Source organism: Cynocephalus volans, chromosome 1, assembly GCF_027409185.1.
Source record: "Cynocephalus volans isolate mCynVol1 chromosome 1, mCynVol1.pri, whole genome shotgun sequence".
In the NCBI taxonomy this organism is placed as follows: Eukaryota; Metazoa; Chordata; class Mammalia; order Dermoptera; family Cynocephalidae; genus Cynocephalus; species Cynocephalus volans.
In genome coordinates, this window is record NC_084460.1 from 262,635,646 (window position 1) to 262,662,438 (window position 26,793).

Consider the following 26,793-nt stretch of genomic DNA (forward strand, 5'->3'; position numbering starts at 1 on the left):
TTTCTACTTGTCTCATCTCTTTTTTGTTCTTTCCTCCTTTTGGATTGAGCTTTTTTAAAATTGTGGTAAGAACACTTAAGATCTACCCTTTTAACAGATTTTTAAGTACACGATATAGTATTATAAACTATAGGCATAATGTTCTACAGCCTATCTCTAGAACTTATTCATATTATATAACTGAAACTTTATATCCATTGATTAGCAACTCCCCATTTCCCCCACCCCTGGCAACCACTATTACAATCTCTGCTTCTATAAGGTAGACTATTTTAAATATCTCATGTAAGTAGAATCATGCATCATTTGTCTTTCTATGACTGGCTTATGTCACTCAGCATAATGTCCTCAAAGTTCATCTATGTCAGCACATATTGCAGAATTTCCTCCTTTTTGAAGGCCGAATAATACTCCATTATATGTATACATCACATTTTCTTTATCCATTCATCCATCAATGGACATTCAGGGAACTTCTACATCTTGGCTATTGTGAAGAGTGCTGTAACAAATATAGGAGTGCTAATGTCTCTTCAAGATCCTGATGTCAATTCTTTTGTATAAATACCCAGAAGTGGGCTTGGTGGATCATACGGTAGTTTTATTTTCAATTTTTTAAGGAACTTCCATACTGTTTTTCATAGCTGCTGCACCATTCTGCATTCCAACAGTGTACAAGGGTTCCAATTTCTCCACATCCTCACCAACACTTGTCTTTTTTTTTTTTTATAATAGCCATCCTAGCAGGTGTGAGGTGATACCTCATTGTGCTTTTGATTTGCATTTCCCTGATAATTAGTGATATTGAGACTTTTTTCATATACCTGTTGACCATTTATTTAGATGTCTTCTTTGAAGAAATGTCTTTTCACGCCCTTAGCCCATTTTTTAAATCAGGTAAACAGGGTTTTTTTTGCTATTGAATTGTTTTGGTCCCTTAAATATCTTTTGGATATTAACCCCTTATCAGATTTACAGTTTGCAAATATTATCTCCCATTCCACAGACTGCCTTTTCACTCTGTTGACTGTTTCCTTTACTGTAGAGAAGCTTTTTAGTTTGACGTAGTCTTACTTCTTTAATTTTGCTTTTGTTGCCTGTGCTTTTGGTGTCATATCCATGAAATCACTGCCAGGACCAATGTCCTGAAGCTTTTCTCCTGTGTTTTCTTCTAAAAGTTGTACAGTTTCAGGTCTTATGTTTAAGTTTTTAATCCCTTTGAGTTTATTTTTATGTGAGATAAGGGTCAGTTTCACTCTTTTGTATGTGAATATCCAGTTTTCCCAACACTGTTTATTGAAGAGACTATCCTTTCCCTACCATTTACTCCTGGCAACCTTGTCGAAGATCAGTTGACCATATATGCGTGAATTTATTTCTGGGCTCTCTAATCTGTTCCTTGGGTCTATGTCTGCCTTTATGTCAAACAGTCATACTGTCTTAATTATAGTAGCTTTATAATACATTTTGAAATCAGGAAATGTGATTCCTCCAGACTTGTTCTTTTGCAAGATTGTTTTGGCTATTCGAGCTCCTTTGGAGTTCCATGTGAATTTTAGAATTTTTTTTTTTAACTTCTGTAAAAAATGCCATTGGAATTTTAATAGGAATTGCATTGAACCTGTAGATCACTTTGGGTATTATGGATATTTTCACAAGATAAAGTCTTCCAATCTGTGAACACAGGGTGTCTTTTTGTTCATATCTTTAATTTCTTTCTTTTTTTTTTTTTTTTTTTGTCTTTTTCGTGACCAGTACTCAGCCAGTGAGTGCACCGGCCATTCCTATATAGGATCTGAACCTGTGGCGGGAGCATCACTGCGCTCCTAGCGCTGCACTCTCCCGAGTGCGCCACGGGCTCGGCCCCATATCTTTAATTTCTTTCATCAACGTTTTATAGTTTTCAGTGTATGAGTCTTCCACCTTCTTAGGTTTATTCCAAAGTATTTTAATCTTTTTGATCTATTGTAAATGGGAATATTTTCCTAATTTCTTTTCCAGATAGTTCTTTGTTAGTGTATAAAAACTTAACTGATTTTTGCATGTTGATTTTGTATCTTGCAATTCACTGACTTTGCTTATTAGTTCTAACAGTATTTTTTGTGGCGCCTTTGGAATTGCTGTAGATTGGATGCCTCCCCAACCTCAGTGAGGCTTAATCCCCACTGTAACTATTCAGGGTGGGGAATACTATTACAGTAATTGAAAGGTGGGGCCTTGAAGAGGTGATTAGATTGTAGGACCATGCTGTAGTGAATAGATGAATAATGGTGATGAGGGGCATGATTCTGAAGGCTTTAAAAGGAGAGTGAATGAGGAGGTCGGTCTCTTCCTCTTGCTGTTTTCTACCATGTGAGACCCCTGCATCACTGTAAAGCCACCACCAAAAAAGACTCACCAGATGTGTTCCCTAGACTTTGGACTTCCTAGCCTCTGAAATTGTAAGCAGTAAATTTTTTCTTTATAAATCACTCAATTCCAAGCATTTTGTTATAAGCAATAAGAAATGGGCTAATACAAGAGTTTTCTAAATATAAGATCAAGTAATCTATAAACAAGGACAATTTTACTTGTTCTTTTCCAATTTGGTTGTCTCTCATTTCTTTTTCTTGTCTAATTGCTCTGGCTAGGACTTCTAGTACTATGTTGATTACAAGTGAAGAGAGTGGCCATTTTTGCCTTGTTTCTGACCTTACAGAAAAGCTTTCAATTTTTTACCACTGAGTATGATGTTGGATTGAGTATTTTTATGTTTCATTACATTTCTTCCATTTTCTCATTAGCTATATCTCTTTTTTTTGTTACTGTAGAAATTATAATATGTAACCTTAACTTATTAGTTTACCATGAATTAGTACTACACCAGTTCATAGAAGAATCTTGCAGTGAAGTAATTCTATTTACTCCTACTCCTCTCCTTTTCAACATTATCATCAAATATTTTTCTTCTAAGTAAGTTATAAGCATCATAATGCATTTATTTGCTGCAAAGAATTACTATTTTTTTAACTTTTTTTATTGTGAACCAATTAAGAAAAATTGCAAAAATAGCCAAGAGTTCTCAAATATTCCTTACCTAACTTCTCCTGATGTTAACATTTTACCTAACCACACTCAATTACCAAAATCAGAAAATTAACATTGTATAATTGTATTAACTAAACAACAGAACTAATTTAAACTTCACCCATTTTTCCACTAAAGTACTTTTTTATTTCAGTATTCCATCCAGCATCCCACCTTGCATTTATTGTTATTTCTCCTTAGTCTCCTCTGATCTGTGACAGTTTTAAGACTTTCCTCATTTTTTATGACATTGTTACTTTTGGAGAGTACAGGTCAGTCATTTTGTATTATTTCTCTCAATTTGGGTGTGTCTAAAGTTTCTGCGTGATTAGACTGAGGTTGTGCATTTTTGGCAATAATACCACTGAAATGATGTTTTGTCCTTCTCATTGTATCATATCAAGGTGGTTCATGATATCAATATATCATACTATTGGTAATGTTAACCTTGGTTAGGATGGTATCTGCCAGGTTTCTCCACTGTAAAGTTATTCTTTCTCATTGTAGTTAATAAATATTTTGGAAATGATACTTTGCGACTATGTGAAGATCCTTTATCTCCTCAAACTTTCACCCACTAATTTTAGCATCTATTGTCTGCAACAATTACTGTGCTGTACCTCTAATAGTAATTTTCAATTTCCTTCTTTCTACTGGTGGCAAAAAATACCAGTTTATGTTACTCTGACAATGTCTTTATTTTGCCCTCATTTTTGAAAGACATTTTTGCTGGATATGCAAATTTAGGTGGAGAGTTCCCCACTCACAGAGCTTTATTCTATTGTTTTTGGCTTTCATTATTTCAGATGAGCAAATGGTGGTAATTTTTGCTTTTCCTTATAACTAAAGGGTGTTTCTCTAGCTGCTTTTAAGATTTTTCTCTTTACTTTGGTATTCAGCAATCTGACTATGATATACTTAACTGTAATTTTCTTGTGTTTATCCTGTTTGACATTCACTGACCTTCTTGAATCATGGATTGAAATTTTTTAATCAAAATTGGAAAATTTGGGGCAAACTGAAATTTGGGCAAATTGAAAACTGGAAAATTGGGGCAAACTTGAAATTTGGGTGCAAATTTGGGGCAAATTCACTGAACTTCTTGAATCATGGGTTGAAATCTTTTAATCAAAATTGGAATATTTGGGGAAATTAATTCTTTGAATATGTTTTCCTCCCCTATTTCTCTCTCCTCTTCTTCTGGGGTTCTGATTGTTTGTTAGACTCTTCATTACTGTCCCACAGATTCCCCGAGGCTCTGTCCTTTTCATCCTTTTATCATGTGTGCTTCAGTTTGTATAGTTTTTATTGTCCTGTCTTCAAATCCAGTGATCTCTCCTTCTATAGTGTTTAATCTCGTTTAAGCCTATCTAGTAAACTTCTCATTTCTGATATGTATTGTTTTAATTCTAAATTTTCCTTTTTGCTTTGTTTATAGTTTCTATGTCTCTGCTGAGATATCCCATTTGTTTCTTTGCTATGTGCATCTTTCACTTTAAATCCTTAACTTTGATATTTTTGAGGCTTATTTTATATTTAAGTACTGTTAAGGTAGATACAAGAGTAGCTCTTACTTTAGGGTTAGAGTAGTCTTATTCCTAAATTATGTCCTTTCTGGGGTCTCAATTGAATGGTTACTGTGTGTTCAGATAGGTCCTACTAGTCAGAACCCCTATTTCCCAGTACCATGTGACCTCTGACATATCAACTTAGTTTGCAGTTCCCCAGTAGCTGTTTTATCCAGGATTTGTAGAGTGGCATGCAAGGGAGGAAGTGGTTTACCCAAGTAGCTAATTGTATTTTATCCCTGACATTGTTTAAAATTGCTTGCTTGCACAGAATGATTTTTAGCCTGTTTTGCTGCTCTTGTAAAGGTCTCTAAAGACACATATTCTCTCTTATTTCTTACAGCTGAGATGGACACAGCCCACCATTTCCTCCTTGGTATGCCACTGCTATGTAGCTTCCTATCCTGAGTATATGCAGCATGGCATTCAAAGATCGAAAAAAGCAAATTTTTAGAGCTCTTTCTCTGCCTTATTCTCTTCTTTCTCACACCCTGCCCATACTAGCCATATGAGCAGCCCCAAATTCCAATTCTCTTCCTCCTTCAGCTCAGTGATATCAATGTGTGTGCATTGCTTGATTTCCATCTACTTGCCTCACGGTCAGGAAAATGCTTCCAGTCAGAAAGCTAAGGCAATCATAGAGCTAGCTTCTTTCAGTGATCATAATCCTTTGCTGCCTGGTTATCCAACATCTCAAAATAAGTGCTTCAAATATCTCTACCAGTTTTACAGTTGTTTACATACACAGGAGGTCTACTCTATTACGAGTTACCTAGTCATGGCTAGAAGCAGAAATCTATTCCAGTGATTTTTGGAAAATGCACTGCTCTCCTAATTTATATATAAAGCCAATTATTTTTTCCTGAATTCACCACTAGCTAGGTTTCTTATAAATTCAATTTAAACTTCAAAACTACCACTGAGTTCCAGACAAGACTCTTACAAGAAAAAACTTTATACCATCTTTGCTTTAACTTCCATGTAAACAAATATACAACTTAAAATATATTGAGTCCCTTAAAAAAAAAAAAGATGCTGATAGGCTGCATCATTATCGATTTAGATGCTTTTCTCTTACCTTATAAAGTTTGAGAATTGTTTTAATGCATTCATGTACAAACTTGGTCTGTTTCTGAAGACTACCACCATACAGTGCCACCAGTTCTTCATTAAAGTTCACACTAAAGAAGTCAAAGTGGTACTTGAAGTCAATGTCTTCTGCTTTTCTAAGTGCAATAGAGCCAATAGAACGAACTACAGAGGAAAAGAATGAAGTGCACACTTAATAAAAATTTTTAAAGTTTCATCTATTCTTGCTTCGAAGTATCTTAATAACTTCATGCCACATCATGAATATAAACAACCTATTTCAGGGTGATACCAATTTAGAAGAACAAACTAACCTAGCAGATGCATGCCTTGAACACTGTGCCCTAAATATTTTTTAAATTAAATAAATAAAAAGTTAACAGGCCACTCATTCTCTACCTGCTTCCCCTTCAGCAGGGGCAACAATAGCTAAAAGGGAAGAGAGTGATACTTTGAAGAATAACAAATAGGAATTTTGTCACACCTATTAAGGATTTTAAGAAAGAGAAGGTTCCTACAAGAAATGTCTGCTTATCACTTTAGCAGATTTAGATACTCATGCTTCATTTGTCTATTTTTCTTACATATGACATCCAATCAATCAGTAAGTTCTACCATGCTCTACTTTCCAAGTATATCTCCAGTTGAGACTTCTCACCATTTCCAGCACTACCTTCCTAATCCAAGCAGAATCATCTCTTGCCTGAACTACTCTTACACATTCCTAACTGGTCTCCCAGCTTCCACTTTTTTTGTTCTTGTTGTAGTTTTGCAAACCCTTTAACAAAACTTATTATGATTGGTTACATTATGTGGCATAAAAATTGCAGCATATGGTTTAGCAAACAAAATATCTGTTTGCCATTCCATTTTTTTAAACATATACTATACACACACAATAATTCACATATTATACAACTCACCATGGTAAGTATACAATTCAATTATAGTTTATGCACCATCTCTGGTATGTATTGTACAATCGTCTCTGAAATCTAACATTAGACATTTTTAAATCACTTCAAAAACAAACCCTGTGCCCATCAGGAGTCACCCCCATTCTCATACTTCTCCCAGCCCCTGGAAAGCACTAATCTACTTTCTGTCTCTATGGATTTGTGTACTCTGGACATTTTGTATAAATGGGATCATACAATCTGTGGTCCCTTGTGACTGGCTTTTTTCACTTATAATGTTTCCAAGGTTCATCCATGTTGTAGCATGTATCAGTCAACTTAATATTTATCACTTAATATTATTCCACTGTATGGATATGCCACATTTTATTCATCCATTCATCAGTTGATGGACACTGGGTTTTTTCCATCTTTTGACTATTATGAATAGTGCTACAATGAACATTTGTACACAAGTTTTGGGGTGGATGTATGTTTATTTTTCTTGGGTAGATACCTAGGAACGAAATTGTTGGGTCATATGACAGCTCTGAGCTAACATTCTGAAGAACTACCAAACTACATTCCAAAGCAGTTGCACCATTTTACATTCCCACCAGCAGTGTATGAGGGTTCCGATTTCTCCACATCTTCACCAAAACGTGATATCTGTCTTTTTGATTACAGCTATGCTAGTAGGTATGAAGTGGTATCTCATTTTGTCTTGTATTTCTCTGATGACAAGTGATGTTTAGTGTCTTTACTGAATCCACTCTTGCCTTTTTATAGCATATTCTCTTCACAGTAAAGCCACGTTGATCATTTTTTAAGAGTAAATCACACCTACCAGAATGGATAAAATTTTTAAATCCGACAATTTCAATGTTGTCAAGGACAATGACAAAGGGAAGTATAATGTACTGCTTGTGGTAATATAAGTCAGCACAATCAGTAAGGATAAAAGAATACCATAACTTGTAACATGGAATTACACTCTTAGCTATACTTCTTAAAGAAAAATGGGCTTAGGTGCTGCAAGATATATATAGAATAATATTCATTATTTGTAACTGTCAATAAATGTATACAACCCAAATGACCAAAGACAGAATGGATAGACTATGGTATAGTCATACAACAGAATAAGATAGAATAAGGAAAATGAACAAATAACAGCTCACATGACTTGGATGAATTTCAAAGACAATACTGAGTAGAAAAAGCCAGATACAAAAGAATACAGACTGAATGATTATTTTTTACATTACAAAGTTTAAAAAGAGCCCCAAATAAATAGATTGTATTGGGGATGCATACTTCAATACCAAAACTATAACGAAAATTAAGGAAATTACTACTTTGAAGTCAGGATTGAGAAGGGTGTTTTAATCATGAAGGGGCATACAAAAGGTTTCCAGAATACTGGCAATCTTCCTCTTCTTGACCTGGCTTTTGGTTCCATAGGTGTTCACTTTATAATAACTTTTAACTGAACATCTATATTCTATGTATTTCTCTGTACATGTGTAATATTTCAAATACAACAATAATTAAACTATATAATTTTATATAAATTAACAATCAAATTATATCATTTATTACCCAAACCCCTCCAACAGTTTCCCATCACACTTAGATCAAAATTCAGTCTTTTCCACAGCTTATATGATATATCCTGTAGCTATTTTTCTATTCTCATCTCATTTCACTTTCTCTAGTCACAGTGGCCTTGAATGGCACGAAATATGTTCTTGCCCCAGGGCCTTCCCCCAAAGTGTCACATGCAATCCCTTGCTACAATCACCCCTCTGCTCAAACGTTACTTCTTCTCCGTGGTCTTTTCTGACCATCTCACCTACACTAGCCACCTTCTGACCCTGCATATCCTCTATCCTCTTACTCTGTTTTATTTTTCTTTCCAGCTTTTAACATTACTGACATATTTGTTTGACAGCTGTCTTTCCAACAAGAATATGAGTTTGATGAGAGAGGCACTATATTTGTCTTGGTCTGCTTTGGATCCCTAACACCTAGAATATCGCCTGGGTCATGGTAGTTATCTCATAAATATTTACTAGATGAATAAACAAACATGTAAGTAATTATACTACACATTGAAACAATTCTAGTCTCATTACATAACAATTCTAGTCCGTTTAATAACCAAAAAAGCACATTTTAGTTGAAAACTAAATCACTTCCAGATAACTTGGCTGTTATGCCAGAAATAACTGCTATATCTCCAAGCCAACATTCAATTTGGAATCTGTATATATAACTTCTGTACCCTTACCTTTCTGGGTTTCCCTCAGTATTTCTAAATATCTCGAACTTACATAGCTTCAAAGGAAAGAAACCAATCTCCTCTCTTCAGCATGACATAAGCCACTGATTTACTACCCTAATCAATGCTTCAGGTTCTTTTCTCTTTACCCTCTATTTCCAGCATAAACCTCTTTCCTCTGCTGATTCCTGTATCATTTACTTAGCACACTCCATCTTATTCTTTTTCTCCTTCTCACTCTTTGCAAAGCAATCATCTCTTCTTTTCCACGTACTTCTCACATATACTTTCTCTCAGAGAAAATGTCATACGTTCGGGTCTCCCAGTAAGCCTAACACAGTACTGACCACAGAGTATGCATTTCATTCACTTCATTTAATTCGCTGAGTATGCATACGATTCAAATTTTTGAAGTGAATTTCATAGCTTTCAAAATTTACTTCTAAGACTTACCTTGCTTATAACTTCCAGCATTACCAGGAAGAAAGAGAACTGGAATACCCGTCAAAGGGAGAATTTTGTGTTCTTCAGCATAGGATCCTTCTCCGTAAAGATATAACTCATAGGCTGGATAGCGTTTTGCCAGCTTCTTTGGAAGTTCTATTTTCTACAGGAAAAAAAAGAGATTTCACTTTAATCAGTTTTATTAATACAATTCAGCCTCACTGTATGCAACTCTGAATCATATAAATTTGAAATAGTGCAATATAAAAATATTACTAATGATAAAACCACACTTAATTCACAAAACAAGTTTGACTCATAACTTATTCATATAGAGAATTAGTCTTGAATTATGTGAATTTTGAACCATGTAGTCTTCAGGAAAGCATAAAATAGGACTACCTGAAATTCTAACAAATACAAATTACTCAAAATAGCCACTGACAAAAGCAGAAAAACATTGGTATATGTCAGCAAGTTACATGTTAACATAATTGGAAATGCATTTAATTTAGTATCAGTATCAATTATACTTAGAAATGATAAAAGCTTTCCATTCTCAAATCAATCCTTTTTGCCATTTTAAACTGTTTTGTAATGTCTTTCCTTTTACTCGGGCCCAACTATATATCTCAGCTGTTACAGCCTCAGAGGATAGTAGGTTCATTTTATAATGCAGCTTTCTGACCTCTCAACTTAACATGCTTTGACCTACAATGTGCTTAACAAATTAATCTGAACCTTACAGCCATGTCTTGGTCAAGGCATGTACAGTCTTCTTACCATAAACATTCTAGTGAATTAGCATCTGTTTCAGTTTTCATGGACCAGGTGCATGGTCTGTCAGCAAGCCTTAAACTACTCTGCAATTCTTATTATTGTATACCAAATGAGCCAGTAGTTGGCATAAATTTCTCTCCAAGTAATATATATTAGGTCTTAACATTTCCCCAAAAGGTAGGCATCTATAAAAGCAGTAGCAAAGCATAAGCTCTTTTGTTCCTTTTTTTTTTTTAAAGGACAGAATCTATTAAAAATGAAAGCAATTATATTGGGCAGTAGATTTTAAGTAGACATCAATAAATTAATGATCTAGTAGTACTGTACATGTAGTATGTGCTTGATAAAAAACTTCACTGAATGAATTAAAAAACTGTAAATGTTGTTAATGACTACAGAAAACCTCACTGTTCTAAAAAAACAGAATTCTAATCATTCATGCACATTCCTGAATATCCCTTTCAGGATATTACCATAAATAGTGTATGCCAAAAACACCATGGAATCATCTGTAGAGACTGTGAGCTTATTGTTTAAGATACTACCAATTTCAATTATCTCCTCAAATACTCAAAATACAGAAATACTAGCATTAACCTCACTATTTACTTTATATGTGTATATGGATGTCAACTCAAGTTAGTCCCAATGTTGATCATATGCAAAGTGTACAATCAAAAATGAAAATGACACAATATTTCATTTCTTTAGGTACAAATTAAGCAAAAAGAAAACATAAAAGAACAAAGACAGTTTAACTCCTCCCAATTTAGTACACCATTTGATGTAACAAACAGTACACGCATATTAGATCATTATTCTTTTTACTATAGTAGCTAAACAAAGTTTGAACTCATTGAAAATTAACTCAGAAGAACGGTAAACTATCAAATATATCTAAAAATAAATATTTAATTCTCTGGATACAGAGAAAAGCAAAAGAATATATTTGATATATTTCATAACATGCAAAAGCAATTTTGTAGTGAGAAAGAACATTTTTTAAAATATGAGTGTATACAGTAGAAAAAAGTATAAAAATGGAAAAAAGAGGAAGAACCAAAAAAGAGAGAGAGAGGAGGCAAGAATGATGGGAGTTGTAGGCAAATGGCAAAACTGCATTTCCAGACTGAGTTTAAGTTAGAAGTGAGTGAAAGGAATACAGGAAGGGTGTCGGCATACAAAAAGGATTCTGATGAGAAAGAGAAGAGGGTCAAGGGATTTAAAAAGAAAACATTTTTAGCAGCAGGACTCTAACATAAATTGATTATTTTACATAGATTATTTTCAGTGAGCAAATCTTCCACCCCAAAAAAGAATTTCAATTAAGATCAATTGATCAATAACCTTTACCCTTAAATATTATCTTTACAATCCTGCCCCTGCTGTCCATCCTTCTTTGATTCTGCATTAGTACAGGTCCTTCTCATCTCTAACCTAAACTCCTTTCAAAAGACCAAAATTCTAGCACACTTCCAAATGCTAACGCTTATCTTTCTAATTCCCTCTCACCCACACCGAGTATCTATCTACACACACCTGGCATAGACTTGTCATTCAATAAATGACTTGCTAAATGAATACCACACTTAATAACAAAATGTATGATTCATATTTGCAACATCAATCTTTCCTTTCAGATAACAACCATTAGGTAACACAGGTGAAGATAGTCAAATTACTATATGAGAGAAAACAAGTCAGACGTCTCTTCTCAAATTCTACAATTTGCCTAAAATCATTTGCTTCCAACTAAGTTTTGCCTTGATGTCATAATAAGGGAAGCTTTAAAGAATCGTGTGTATTCTGCCTAGCAGGCTTGAATATGTTCATGAGATGTTCAGTTAACTCTGAATAAGTGAATCTAGGAAAATCAGAGGTAGAGAAAACAGAGATAATCAATTTTAAATTCAAAACATTATTTTTGCAAAGAGTTCCAAATTCCTGCCCTACCTTTTTCTTAAAAATGGAGACTAAAGTTGGATAAAGGTTTTTCCTCTACCCTTCCATTTTCTCTTCTGGCTGGCTGGCTGGCTAAAAAGGATGCAAACGAGCAGTAAAAGAAAAGCACCAAGAAAGAGAAGAAAATCCAATGACTAGGACATCCCACATGCTCAAAATCAACTGGTGAACACTTTGAGAGCTACTATAATATGTAATTTAGAGTATACAATATATAAAATATCTTTAGAACATTTTTATTCATGAAAACCATTTGGTCCTTAACAAAATGATCTCATTTATCCAGAAATCTCTCTAACTATATTCAAACTGACTCATTTCTATAGGCAGGTTTTAACTGAATTTGTGGAATACAACCTAGTGTGTAAAATAAAGGGGCTAAGAGTGAAATATAAATATTGTAGTGAATTAACACAGTTTCTTACATTATAAAAATAAAATCTGCTAAAAGTGTGGATCAAAAACTTCTGCCACTGTAATTATTACTGTACTAACAAATTATTAATAGAAGTGTAAACCCCAAAAAGGCAACTTGAACCAAAATAACTAAATACTGACTACTCAAGAACAACAACAAAAAGCCAAATAGCTCTTCTGCATTTAGCTACACTAATTCTCTGTCTTTCCAGTCGATTTTATGAGGCAGGAAATGCATCTGTGAGGTCCGTGTGCTTTGTACCTAAACACTAAGGAAAGCATTTTCTACTACTGCAAATATTAAAATAGCTTCAATAACTGTGGGCAATCTAAAAATAAATGGGAATTAGTATTGTATTGTTCCAAAATGACTTTATTTTAACCAAACTCTTCAATGCAGTACAAAACTAAAGTGACCTACTTCAATCTATTGGGAATTTCCTAATTATTAAATCATAGAAAATAAAGGGGATTATAATAACTCCATTTTCAGTTAAAAAAAAGAACTAAATTAAAAGCCCGTGTATTTAACTATATAGCCTCTGATAAACATAAAGCAGCATACTCCAGCATATCTGCATAGAAATTAACAAAGACAACATCACGTTAAAATCTTCTCCTTCAATAGCATCTGAAATCAAATGCTTCCACTCCCTTACAACCATTGATAAAAAGCCAAAATAAGGATCTGAAAACAAATGAAATCTAAATTTACTAGAATTTTGCCCATGGGAAAGGATGCTCTTCAGCAATTTAAACCTTAAGTAGTTTTACGATCTAAATAATAGCAACGTAATCAAATAATATGCTCCCTCCATAATGACCGGTATACAGAAGCAATCCTGACATACATCCTTCATCCTAAAGAAAAAAATCTGCTATGGTTTTAAAAGTATGTTAAAATTGAATTTTACCAATATATATTACAGTACACATGCATTTTATGGTAGGGAGTTACCATTATAATAGCTATTCCACAATTAAGAGACGCATTTAGAAATACAAAAAAAAAAAAATCATTCAGGAGAAATTTCTTTGGACAGTTGTTTAATTTGTCACCATCTCTTTTTACAGATGGTCATGAATGAAATTCTAGATTCTACTATGCTGAACTAATGAAGAAACTGGTTGAAAACATTCAAAATGGAATGGAAGAGGTGGGAGCGGGGAGAGAGAAGGGCCAGTTCTCTCTTAAATCGCCAACACCGTGAGAAAACCACAATAAGACCCTGAAATAAATTTTGTATGCGCCTGGTAAGAGGCCCGCTGCTTGGCGACACGCACAGACACGGGCATGTACACACACTCACGGACCCATAACCTACAAAACAGGACGACCCGCAAAATCTTTACAGGAAGGAACCTAAACAGGTTTCGCTTAATTACTCATCAGGTTACCCTTTCACTCGGAGGCTCTAAAGCAGTCTTGGGAACTATCCAGCCAAAACACACTCTGCAGACGCTCGTTCCCTTTCCAGAAAAGCGAATCTGACGTGAAAATCACTGGGTGTGAGTGGAAGAATTCGGGCGCGTGGGAAGCAAAGGAGGGTCCAGGGGCACCTGTTAAGGCCGGAACGCGAGGCGAATGGGGTTGGGTTTAGGAAGAAGGGCTGAGGCTGCCTCTCTGGGGATGAGGGAGGCTAGGCCTGTGCCCAGGATTTGGAGCCGGGGAGGGGACGGAAGGACAGCGGAGGAACTGGGAAGGGACGGAGAGGATGCTTGGGAAATCAAATATCAAACACTCCACCGTGAGGAGAGGACACAAAGAGCAAGCGAGGGGGCAGTGGGGGACTGCAGGGTCTCCCGGGGCGGAGAAAACAGAGGCGAGGCTGGAATAAGGGGGCCCAAGAGCGCGGAGAGCCATGGCAGGAAGAACCCACAGAAGGTCCAGGCACGAGGGGAGCGCCCAGGTGAGAAGAGGGCGGAACCCTACCTGATACTCCGGGTACTCAAACATGTAGCTCATGCTGCACTTGTTCTCCTCGAAGCCGAAGAAGACATCCCACAACCCCAGGGTCGCTATGAAGACCATAAAGACATAAAACGCCAGGTTGCAGAGGTTGACTGAGTGAAGAAACATGGTGCCGCCGCCGACACCGCCGCCACTGCCTCGGGGCTCCAAGCCCAGACAGAGAGAGCTGAAGAACGCCCTGCAGCCGGCGCCAGAGCAGAGCCCGGGCAGCGCGCGCCTGCGCGAAAGCCGAGCCTGCCCGCTCGCCCGCCGCGCAGTGCGCCTGCGCGTAGGGGCCCGCGGCGCCTCGGTCCTGCTGTCTCCCGGAGCGGCGGGGAGGGGGGCGGGGGGCGGAGAGGAGGCGTTTGCAGTGGGAGCGCGAATCTGAGGGAAGAGAGAATGAGGAGAGGGAAAGCCGGGAGGGGAGGGCGAGGAGAGGCAGGCGGGAGGGAGGGAAGAGGAGGAATCGAGAGGGGGATGAGCGGGTCGCGGGAGCCCGGAGGCGGGGGGGGAGGGAAGAGCTCGGGGGTGCCCCATGGGTTAACCTGGGGAGCAAGATAGAGAGCCCAGAGCCGAGAGGTGGACCGGGCGAGCGGAGGAAGGACATCAAAGCCCGGTGGGCATCAGCTGTCACATCGCAAACACCTCTCCCTGCAGCAGTTACACACCCCACCCCCACCCCCTGCCCCGGTCAATTTTGGAACGTCTCAGGCCTCTATAATTTTGGTTCTCCCAAAGGTAATAGAGCACATTTACAGCTCCCTGGACCAGTCAGGTTGGAGGACGGAACGAATGGCTTTTCCCCCGCTCTTTGACCGCTGACTTTGGCCCAGGTGGTAACCGCGCTTAGAAGCACCCGGCTCACGAAAAAAAAAAAAAAAAAAAAATACCAGCAAGCCAACGAGATCGTGCTGTCGGTATAAGTTGAAAGCCTGAATCACAAAAAGCATCAGCATCGGTAGTCCTTTAAAAAGTTACCAGAATGTCCCTTGGCACTGTCGTCTCCAACAGGTATCTGCGTGATCAGTTTGACGCTGACGGTCCTTGCTCCCCAGAACCTCTTTGGGAACTGGTTCCATATTAACGAGAGGAGGCAATTTCGCTCAAGCTTCCACTCAGACTCTCAAGTGACTTAATTCGTTTTGAAGAATTTCGGTTTGGTTTTGCACAAAGGAGAAGGTAAAAAGCAGCTCAAGCCCATTCGTAACCACGTGTGGCAGCTTCACAACACTGGAATGTTATGAGGAGGAACACACGGGCATCACTCTAAAGCTGACCCAATAGCAGGTGGAGCATGTGTGTGTGTAGCTGAGCTGCACAGTTCTCCTTAGAATGGTTTTTGGCACTGACTGAGTTTCATTTCACTTGGGCTCATTTTCTTGTATTTTCTGTGTAGAGGAAGTTTGGCTATGATACATAAAGAATTTTAAAACTAATAGGAAGCTTATAGTTTATCTCGTACAACACCCTGGTATTCAGATTAAGAAACAACAAAGGAGAGGTGGAGTCCTGAAAGTCCAGGTGATCTGAAAGTCAAGATATTCTTTACCCTACACAGAAACAGTTGCAAGTCTAAACAAATACAGCTAGCTACTGGATGTGGAATATTGACAGAGAAAGAAAGAAAAGAGGAAGGGCAGAAGCAGGCTCCTTTTATGTGTGGAGGTAAATTTGTGTCTAAGGTATCCCTGTGGCTGGGCCCATTTACATTAATTTCTTGACTCTGAGTTTCTGTATAGCTTGGAATCACACCCACATATTATGCAGTCTGGGATGCTGATGTTTGATCTTGTTCAATGATCACTGTGGGCTACAGAGGTTTAACAATGTTGTGGATTTCGTTCTGTGGCACTTAAAGATTTTACTCTTTCTGTAGAGTTCCGCAATGTAGTAAAAGAAAAAAATTAATCTAAAATTTCTCTGGGTTTGGAATGAGGGTAAGTAAAGGGGTAGGGTGGAGGACAAGTTTCCTTTAAGTTAGTTCTTTGGCAATATTAACTAGCACTCTCCATACAATTTTTAAATCATGAGAGAGAAAGGTCACTTTGAAAGTGTTATTTCAATTAAGTAATGAGAGGAGAGAAGGCAGATTAAAATGTTTTAAGAAATACATAGAAAACAAAAGCTGTAAATATGCGCTTCTCTCTCTCTCTCTCCATATACATGTAAATATTTTCGTATATGTATGAAAGTAAGTAAGTAGTATGTTCACCAAACCTTTCGGGAGCTAGAAGGGAACCAAAGTAATTTGAGTGGATGGTTAGGAGGTAGTGAGAAATCATCTTAGATAAAGAGGATGAGGAAGAGAAACATATCGTTTTCAGAAGCGTGAAAAAGAAGAAATACTGAGATGGAGATTAAGGTAAGGAAACTCTCACTGGGGAATCCTGATTTCTGTGTAAGAGTAAAGTCCAACAAGTGGAATAACGGCCTAGAGTGAGAATCAATACTCAAAGAGAATATAAATATTTGGGAATTACTGTCTTAAGAAATGTAATTGCAGTCAATAAGAGGTGATCAATAGTGAGGACCCAGTCAGCAGTGTTCTGCATTCTTCCTCCCCAATTTTCCTGGTCTTCTCAGCTAATATAGATCTCTTGCTTTTCTGCATCTCTCTCATCAAGGCAAAAACAAAAATAGAGATTATGTAGTCACAAAACATTTAATTGAAATGTTATGAATTATGAATTTTATGAATTGAAATATTATGTATGTACCAAGCTGTGCCATAGGGACTGGGATAAGAGATAAGACACAGTCATTGACATCTGGAGCAAACAGTCTGATGGTGAGTACAGAACATACCTGTACTACAATATGGTAAGTGTTAGCATAGAGATATTAACAAGGAGCATTGACGCACAAAAGAAAATATTTAACTGTTTAGGGGAAAAGAGATCCCAGAGAAGAAAAACTCATGTACACAATGTTATAATTGAGACTCAGGTAGTGCTTATTGTATTGAGTGAATGATTGAATGGATAGATAAATGGCTGTGTTAGAAGAATTGAGAGGATGAACTTCCCACAATTCAAGGTACTAAGAGGCTTTTTGGTCATTCTTCAGATGATATTTGCTTCTGACACTTTCTGAAAAGCAGGCAGCTTCATTGTTCACTTAAAACTTAAATATGGCTGTTAAGGCAACATTTGTAAATTCTTTCATTCAGATATATGTTCATATGGTGTTTTTATTTCTTACACATTATTACAATTTTTAAACCATAGGTGAGTTCCTAAGAGTTGTATGAAATTAAAATTTTTATAAATTGAAACTTTAATGATGGTATAATGAGCACTGTATCAGGAGATCTGAGCTCTAGAACTTCCACATCTGCCACCCAGGCGTGATTTGGGGCAAATGTCTCAATCTCTCTAGGCCTACAGCTTTTTCACATGTAAAATGAATGTATTTGACAAATGATTTCTAAAAGTTTACGACTTATTTTATTCATTTCTTTATTTTAATTTTTATTTGTACATGTTTATGGGGTACAGTTTCTTATTTTAACACATGTGTATATTATATAATGATTTAATCAGAATAGTTAGCGTATCTTTCACGTAAACATTTACCATTCTTTGTGTTTATAACATTCAAGATCCTCTTTTCTGGCTATCTTGAAATAAATGATACAATATTATTAGCTTTTGTTACCATAGGGCACCAGAACTTATTCTTCCTATCTAACTGTAACTTTGTAACTTTGTACCAGTCTACGAGCCTCTCCCCAGCCTCCCTCCCCCCTCCCTTTCCCTGCCTCTGGTAACCATTATTCTACTCTCTATTTCTCTCATTTTTCCCCTCTTTTTAATATATTTTTCTTAATTGACCCACGATAATTGTATATATTTATGGAATGCAATATAATATTTGGGTTTATTCGAACTGTGTGCAATGATTACATCAGGGTGCTTAGTATATCCATCACCTCAAACATTTGTATGACTCCTATTTTAAGTGAATTGAAGCTTTTTAAACTTAATGTAAATTTTCATAAAGGAAAAGACCATATTATAATCATTTGACAATCACTCCTCAACTGAAATATTTAATAGCTTCACTAATATATCAGTTTCTCAGAAAACCTTTTAGGTTTGTTTGTCTCTTTATTTTTTATTTGTTTATTTTATTTACTGGAGGCAAAAGCTGTCTTCTGAACACATGGTAACTACCCACATATTACCTAGATTTTATACACAGAAGGATGGAATCATGCCATCTGGTATGGAAATATAGTTGTTTTCTAAAATTAATCTCACTAAACTATACTGGGCTCAATGCCTTATCTGGACACTATAGGTTTGTTAAATAAGCTTTATTACTTTTTTTTAAAAAATCCAAAATATGTAATAGATTGGCTCTTAAAAACTAACATTTATTCCACTCAATTGGTTTAAAGTTCTTTCTCGAATTTGTTAGTTATACCTCCTAGTGCCTTATATGTAACAGGCATTCAATAAATATTTGTTTTTAGTTTATTTGAAAATAAGTGAGTTCTGCAGAGTACAATCATAAAATCCTACCTTTTCTTTGATGCTTCAAAGCTTAAAAAGAAAATAAGAGAACATAATTCCAGCAACTCTATGGCTGCCAGCTCTGTTTCCAAGGAAACAGAGAGTAGATCATCAAAAACAAAATAGGATTTTCAACCCAATTACCCTTTTCTCACCAGTTCAGTCTCCATTCCTACAAAATGAGAGGTAACATAACTTCAGCCTTGCAATCCTGGTTTTTAATTCTGTTTATGTTGTCTCTCACTATTAAAACCAGGCAAAAAATTAAACTCTTGGGTTGTAATTTGCTTTGCTTCTAAAGAGAGCTAAACGCCTTCACAAGGATGGAGAATACCTTGTGAATATAAAGCACTATGTACATTCGCTGAATAACCTAATATGTTCTAACCTCTAAACTGTCAAATGTTTGCATTACTGAATCTCAGATTTTATATTTCTTGGGAAAAATATAAGTAATGAGAATTTATAAGAAAAGAGTAAAGATTTCTAGAATGAAATGTTTTATTTAAAGAAATAAGAAGAAGAGGGGACAGGATGCAAAAATGATAGGAGTCAAGGAGAAATATTGGATTTTCATTCAAAAAAGCAAAATACCACTATAACATTGTTCTTCATTCTATGGATTGTATCTACTGTGGATGACATTATGACCCTGAAAAATAGCAGCTGTAGATAACAAAAACTTGGTTTAGCATTATTATGTTACCTAGTAGTGCTATGTGTTTTATAAAGGCAGTCTTCCTCTATTGAAAATTTTCATTATAGCCAGAGGATTCTCTTTGGGGTGAAGTGTACAGCAGAAATTTGCTTTAATGGAAGTACAATTTAAGAAGCTTTAAATGATATATTAATAATCTCACATAATGAATACTGAAATTCAGGTAATAGCTCTAATGGGAAAGAAAGATTAATGTAATCATTATTTGGGGTTTTCCTTTTATCTATTTTCTGCTCATATGTATATTTCCCTCAGAGAATTCAAGCTTTTCAAAGGTGTGGGCTTTATGAGGGTCTTGGTCACTTTTTATACCTAAGCCTAGTACAGGACCTTGTAGTTGGTGGTACTTCATAATTATTTTTGAATTAAGTTTTTTATTTGTTTAAGTAACACCCTATACTTTAATTAAAGGTTTTAGCTACATTTGAGCCTCTTAGTATGAAATGCAAAATTTGTGATATTCAAATACATTTTAATTGTAAACACTAATAGCCATGGTAGATTACTGTAAAACAACTCTTAATACTTAAAGTTTTTGAAAAAGACTTGGAGAACAAAACATTAATTTGGAAAATTGGCTTCACTAACATGAAAGACTTTATGTTAAAAGAGAATACCAATTACATGTGGTTAAAAGATGATATCAACAACATGTGGAACAAATATGTTCTTGTTTTGAGAATGTTAAGGCACATAGGAAAAGATTGGGTTTTGGCTAAAACACTCTTTAAAGTTCATATTTTTAAGCAAAGCATGGAACTTGATGAGACCTATGGAAATATTAGCAAAGGATCTGAAAATGTGTCCTCATCTATGTAGGAGGAGGTTGGACTCAGTCAGCGGTCACCAAACTTTCTGTAAAGGGCCACACTGTAGGTATTTTTGGACTCGTAGGCCATAAAGTTTCTGGTGCAGCTAATCAAGTCTGCCATTATAGCATGAAAGGAGCTGTAAACAATCGGTAAATGAATGAATATGGCCATGCTCTAATAAAATTTTGCTTGCAAAAACGTGCAGCAGGCCAGATTTGGTCTGTTGGCCATCTTTTGCTGACCCCTCAACTAGAATATATCTAATTCAATATTCCAGATTCAATGTTGTATAACATTAGCCAACAAGGATCTTCTGATTTTCCAAACTCATTAGCTATTGGTCAAGAAATGTGAGTAATGCTGAGACTAAAAGACAAACTCAAGCTTTAAATGTAAATGTAATTCAAACTTCAGCTAAAAGTTTGTCAATTTAACCAGAGTTCCATCTCTCTAGTATCACTGTGCATATATAAAATATCGTGACATTTCTTGATATAGTATTATGACTAATTTTGTTAATAGATCCATTCTAAATAGCTACTTAATAACATTTTATAAAGTATACTCAAACATGTACTCATATGGATATAGCAAATCCCTCTACGGAACTTTCAGGTAATATAAATGCTATTAATTTTTAAGACTCTTAAGTTTCCTCTTAGAGGGCTAGGGACCAAAGCAATAGTCACTCCAATGTTAGGACATTTATAGAATGGTATCAGAAAGATAAATCTGCAAAAATTCAACATTTGCCATTCTACATTATTGCCATTTGAATGTCTCAGCTACAAAATTCTTAATGTTTTCCTTCCCCTGTCCTGATGCTAGGCCACTGAGGAAAAAAAACAAAATGGTTTTTAAAAAGTTTTATGCTAAAAACAGGGTTAGCTGAAGGTTTCTATCATACTCGAGGGACAAATGCCTGCTTAAGGCACAATCTCGGTAAAAAGGGGATAATGATGGAAGCAAATTGACATTTCTACAAAGGATTATTGTGGGTATTTTGTTTTCATTGATTAGTTGGCTTTTCAATGCTGAATTATTTATAACCTGGTAAGAAGTAGAAGGTGTTTCCAAGGAATTCAAACTCCAAAATAAACTTTTCCCAGCTGATAGCATAATGTAAGGAAGTGTTGTTCAGTTTTTACCTTTGACTTAACTATTTTTATAATTTGGGAAGTTATTTAATTTCTTGAGACTCAGTTTCCTTATCTGCAAAACAGGAAGAATAATTCTACCCTGGGGATTGTTGAAAAGATTACGTTTATCTGCGTAAAGTGCCTAATATGTAAAAGGCACTCAAAAAAAAGTAGTTATTACTATAAGCTTCACAGCACTTGCCTATTTAGAAAAGCTAGTACTTACCCCAGTATAGTGAAAAAAACAAAACAAAACAAAACTTTCTTTGTACCAAAAAGGAAAGAAAAAGTAAAAACTAACAGTTTATTGAACGCAAGGACCATCACCTTTTCTATCCGTCAAAGAGGCTAGCGTGGTGTATTGCACAAAATTGACGTTTGGAAATTGACTTATGGAAAGAAGGGGGGAAGTCTAAAAGGAGAGATGAATACACTTTACTTGCAGGCAGCAGAAAGATAATGAAAGTTTTTTCTTAGGGGCTAGGGGACCCATCCAAGGGAAACACATTTCAGTGAAGGAACCAAGTTTCTGTGGGCAGTTGATTTTGAACCCCTGTCACACCTACAGCTGAAGAGAGCTGCTCAGCACATTGCAGTTTCGTGGCTCATCCTAAAGCTGTGAGTCTTTTTCCTCCCTGCTACTGCAAGGCCTGCTGCAGAACATACAGACACCTCAGGACAAACTTAAGCTTTAAATGTAAATGTAATTCAAACTTAAGCTAACTGTGTGTCAATTTAACCAGAGTTCCATCTCCTCAGTATCACTGTGCATATGTAAAATATTGTGACACAGTTCAATATAATGTTATGACTAATTTTTATTAATAATGTACCTATTTTACATTATTAATCAATGTACAATGGCAGCTTTGAGATGTCTCAAAGCTGCCATTGTACATCTCTGCTGGGCAGTTGCCTGCTGCTAAAGCTCTGTTTTAAAGCCCCTGAGAAATGAAATACATGGGAAGATTCCAGGCTCACAATGCTGGGTATTGCAGAGACCAATGCTGAGGTAGGCACACAGAATGGTCCCTGGTTCTGCTGTTCTCAAGACCCTCACCTCAATGAGTCACATTATATAGGCTCCAAGAACTCCCCACTGGAAGGTTTTGCCTGACTGATAACCATTTGATTCTTTGAGAAGACATAGAGCCAGCAGAAAGTCTATGAGGGAAGAATTAGCCTGATTTTTGATGTGTTATTTTATTTTCCCTGTCTTGTGGGTGAGTCACATAGCATGAGCTGTAGGCAGACAGGTATATGCAGGCACAAATATCTGCTCAGTCTAGCCCATCAGTTCCTACCCTGGTGCTTCTGATTTTCCCTGATGCCTAGCTGGATGGAGGGTGACAAATCCTCCTTCCTTCTTACACTAATGCTGAGATGGGTCCCTTCAAGCAGTTAGTGAACAGAATCCAAAAACATAGGATGCTCCTGTGAGCCTGCCTGTTACCCTTTGTCATCCATATCTACCTTCCCCTCTTAAGTATAGGGAGCTCTCATTATTTAGTGCCAATATGACATATAAAAGTGGGTGATGTCCCTCAAACAGATATTTGCACATCCATGCTCATAGCACCATTATTCACAATTCTACCATTATTCTACCAAAAGGCAGAAGCAACCCAAGTATCCATTAACAGATAAATAAATAAACAAAACGTGTGTGTGTTTTTTCTTACGGGCTAGGGAATCCTTCCAAAGGAAGCACATACACACACACACACACACACACACACACACACACACAAAATGGAGTATTATTCAGCCTTACAAAGGAAGGAAATTTTGACACATGCTACAACATGGATGAACCTTGAAGATATTACGCTACGTGAAACAAGCCAGTCACAAAAGGAAAAATACTGCATGATTTCACTTACGTGAGGTACCTGGAGTAGTCATATCTACTAAGAAAGAAAGTAGAATAGTGGTTGCCAGGGGTGGGGGCAGGGGGAAATGGTAGCTATTGTTCAATGGGTGTCACGGTGTCAGCTTTGCTAGATGGAAAGAACTATGTAGATGGACGGTGGTGACAGTTGCACAACAGTATGAATGTGCTTAATGCCACTGAACTTGTACAATAAAACATGGCTCAGTTGTTAAATTTTATGTTATGTGTATTTTACAACAATTTTTTTTTAAAGTAGGTGATGGCCTTGAAAGAGTATCACTATTTACAGCAGTGGGTAACCGATGTGATTTATACATGAATCCTTTCCTCAAAGCATTTTCAGTCTAGTAAGAAATCCAATGATTTTTGTTCTCAGGGCAGAGAACATATAAAAAGATCTTTTTACGAATTTTTAGGAATTGCTTTCAAATGTAAGTATCTTCCTTTTGGCACTTCCAAGAAGCCAGTACATTTTTGCCAAAATGACAATTTCCTGAGGTGTAATTAATAGACCATCTATCTTCTATGAGAGAAAGCAGGGGAGGAAGAGAGTAGATTAAGACAGTGTATCATGCAGAGCACAGTGTGCTCAGGAAAAATCCAGAAAGAGAAAAAAGGAGGAAATGGAGAGAACAAGGAGTTAAAAGCAGAAAGCAATGGAAAATTGGAGGCAAAAGAAGGAAATGTAGTAATAGCTCTCTGTTGCAGATGTCTGTGAGCCCCCAGCAGCGAGCATACCAAGTACTGTGGAACTTTGAGGTCCAATAGTCTGTGAGCAGAAGAGCTCAACAGAGAAAACATTGTGGAACAAAACAGGACTAGAAAGAGAAACTGAGGATGGACCTCACCTACCTCTGACATGCTATAGCTCTTTCTAGAAGAAAGAAGGCCTAAACAACAACCGTATACTCTCTCTAGAATACTGTTCCTTAAACTTTTGCATGCAACAGAATCACCTGGAGGACTGTTAAAATAGAGATTGTTATGCTGACACCCAGAGATTCTTCAGGAGGTGTTGGGTGGAGACTGAACATTTGCATTTCTAGTAAGTTTCCTGGTAATGCCGATGCTACCATCTAGGCATGACACTATGAGAACCATGGCTCTAGAATTAAAGAAGTATAGGATTTTAGTGATGGTTTTTGTTTTTTGTTTTTTTTTTCCAGATGCTTAAAAAGGAAAGCTCAAATCAAGATCCATAGTAAGGGACTGTACTGAAGATACTTAAATCCAGGTAGACCTTCTTCAGTATTTGCTCTCCTAATGCAGTGGTTAAGGGTGTGAACTCTAGAGTCAGACAGAACAGGACAATGTCACTTTCTAGCAGTATGCCTTTGGGTGAGTTTCTTAACTTTTCCATACCCTATTTTCTTTATCTATAAAATTTGGATAATATAGTACTAACCCAATGGGGTTGCTGGAAAGATCAAATGATTGTCACCTATATAAGGATTTAGCACAGTACTATGACACTGAGTAGCAGCCATTTCTTTTTCCATCATCCATCGCTGCTATTTTTGTACCAGCCCCAATTACCTGTCCACTATTGTATACAGTCTTTTGAAATCTGAATCTTAGGAACAAGGCCAAGATAATAACCTGCCACTCTGATCCTCCCAACTTACCATGGAAACCACTTGATCATGTGGCAGGTGATTTATAGGCAAAAGTATAAGGATATATACATTGCTTTTATAGAAATGTTTAATCTTGGCGTATTTCCCCCACTGATTACTAGAGAGGGAGAAAGATAGCTCCCATGGTGTTCTGAGTGAATTAATTAGTTTGCAATTGCAATATTATTCAGTATCTTGTATTCATAGCACTGCACCAGATGTGTGGCGAGGGGAAGCAAAGGTTTCTGTCCTTTAATTTGTGATGAAAAGCTGAAACTAACTGATAGGATGGAATGCAATTTTTTATTATCTGAAGACTCGATAAAGATTATTAATTTGGGAGGAGAATAATATTAATTTCAATAAAACTGATATAAAGGATAATTTCAGTTCTCTTCTGTTAGAGGATGTACTCATAACAGTTGAGAAATGATTGTGTTACTCATTTCTGTTTAATATGTTGCAAGGGAACACTATGGACCATGTCTTCCAGGCTAGTCTGTATGCTGTAACTTCTTAGTGATATATGAACCTTTGCCCTCTGTACCCACTACACCTGTTACTTAATCTCTTAAGAAGACAAACTCTGATACAGTTCCATGACATAAGTGCACTCCCAAGGATCCAGGGACATACAATGAGCTATGTGATTTCAGGGCTGGAGGTTTTTGTATTTGTTTTTGTTTTCTAATTGGCTCCTCTTTTGATTGGGTCTTTTGGAAACATCTGAAGGTGTTAAGGGAAACAGTGCCAGAGTTCACAAAGGGTCAGGAATAATGCCTGTTCCCACCAGCCAGTCTAGAAAACTCTCATAACTCATTAGCTGGAGTTCTCTGAAAGGATTACAAAGAAATGTGAGAAAACTTTTGGAGTAATAGATGCATTCACTATCTTGATTTGGTGATGGTTTCATGGGTATATACATATGTCAAAACTTACCAAATTGTACACTCTAAATATGTGGAGTGTTATTGTCTGTCAGCTATATCAGAATAAAGCTGTTAAAAAACTTTTAAAAAAATAGGATTTAGAACACAAATGTACAGTGCATAATATATCCTCAAATATTTATTAGTTTCTTATATAAACAACTTCGTAAAATAAAATTTAAAACATATGAAATAGATGATTTCCTATAAAAATTGAACTTACAAAATTCATTCAGGAAGAAAGAAGAAGGCTGAATCGTCCTATATCTATTTTAAAAATTAAAGCAGAATTTAAAAACCATTCCAAAAAGAAAAGCACTATTCCAGAAAACTTTTCAGGCAAATTTTTGCTAATATCCAGGTGAAATAAATTTTAAAAACCCACAATATAACAAGCTAGGAGTAAAGCCACATGTTCCATACTCACTATTAATGTAAAACACCAAACTCAACAATTAAGAGAAAAAAATCCAGCCATAGTGGAAGAATATCACAATTATCTCAATAATTGATAGCTAAAGCAGATAAAATATCAATAAGGATAAAGATGGCTTAAATAGCATAATTTCAGTCCTTACACAAATATTTCTGGAAAATAGAAAGACTCCTCAGCTCATTTTATGAGGTTAAAATACCTTGTTACAAAATCCAGTACAAAAAAGGAAAACTTACAGGTTAATCTCATCCATGAATATGGATCAAAAATCCTAA

The 26,793-nt window shown here is 36.3% G+C and overlaps 1 protein-coding gene across 1 annotated transcript in view; it reads right to left on the minus strand.

Moving 5' to 3' along the window:
* The window catches only part of PGAP1 (post-GPI attachment to proteins inositol deacylase 1), a 74,001-nt gene extending 59,415 nt beyond the window's left edge, over positions 1-14,586 (minus strand). Inside the window, exons 1-3 of the mRNA XM_063106468.1 lie at positions 14,440-14,586; positions 9,357-9,510; positions 5,713-5,888 (exon numbers count right to left, since the gene is read on the minus strand). Coding sequence (XP_062962538.1) covers positions 5,713-5,888; positions 9,357-9,510; positions 14,440-14,586 — 477 coding nt within the window. The remainder of the gene's footprint in view (positions 1-5,712; positions 5,889-9,356; positions 9,511-14,439) is intronic.
* Positions 14,587-26,793: the final 12,207 nt, after the last annotated feature.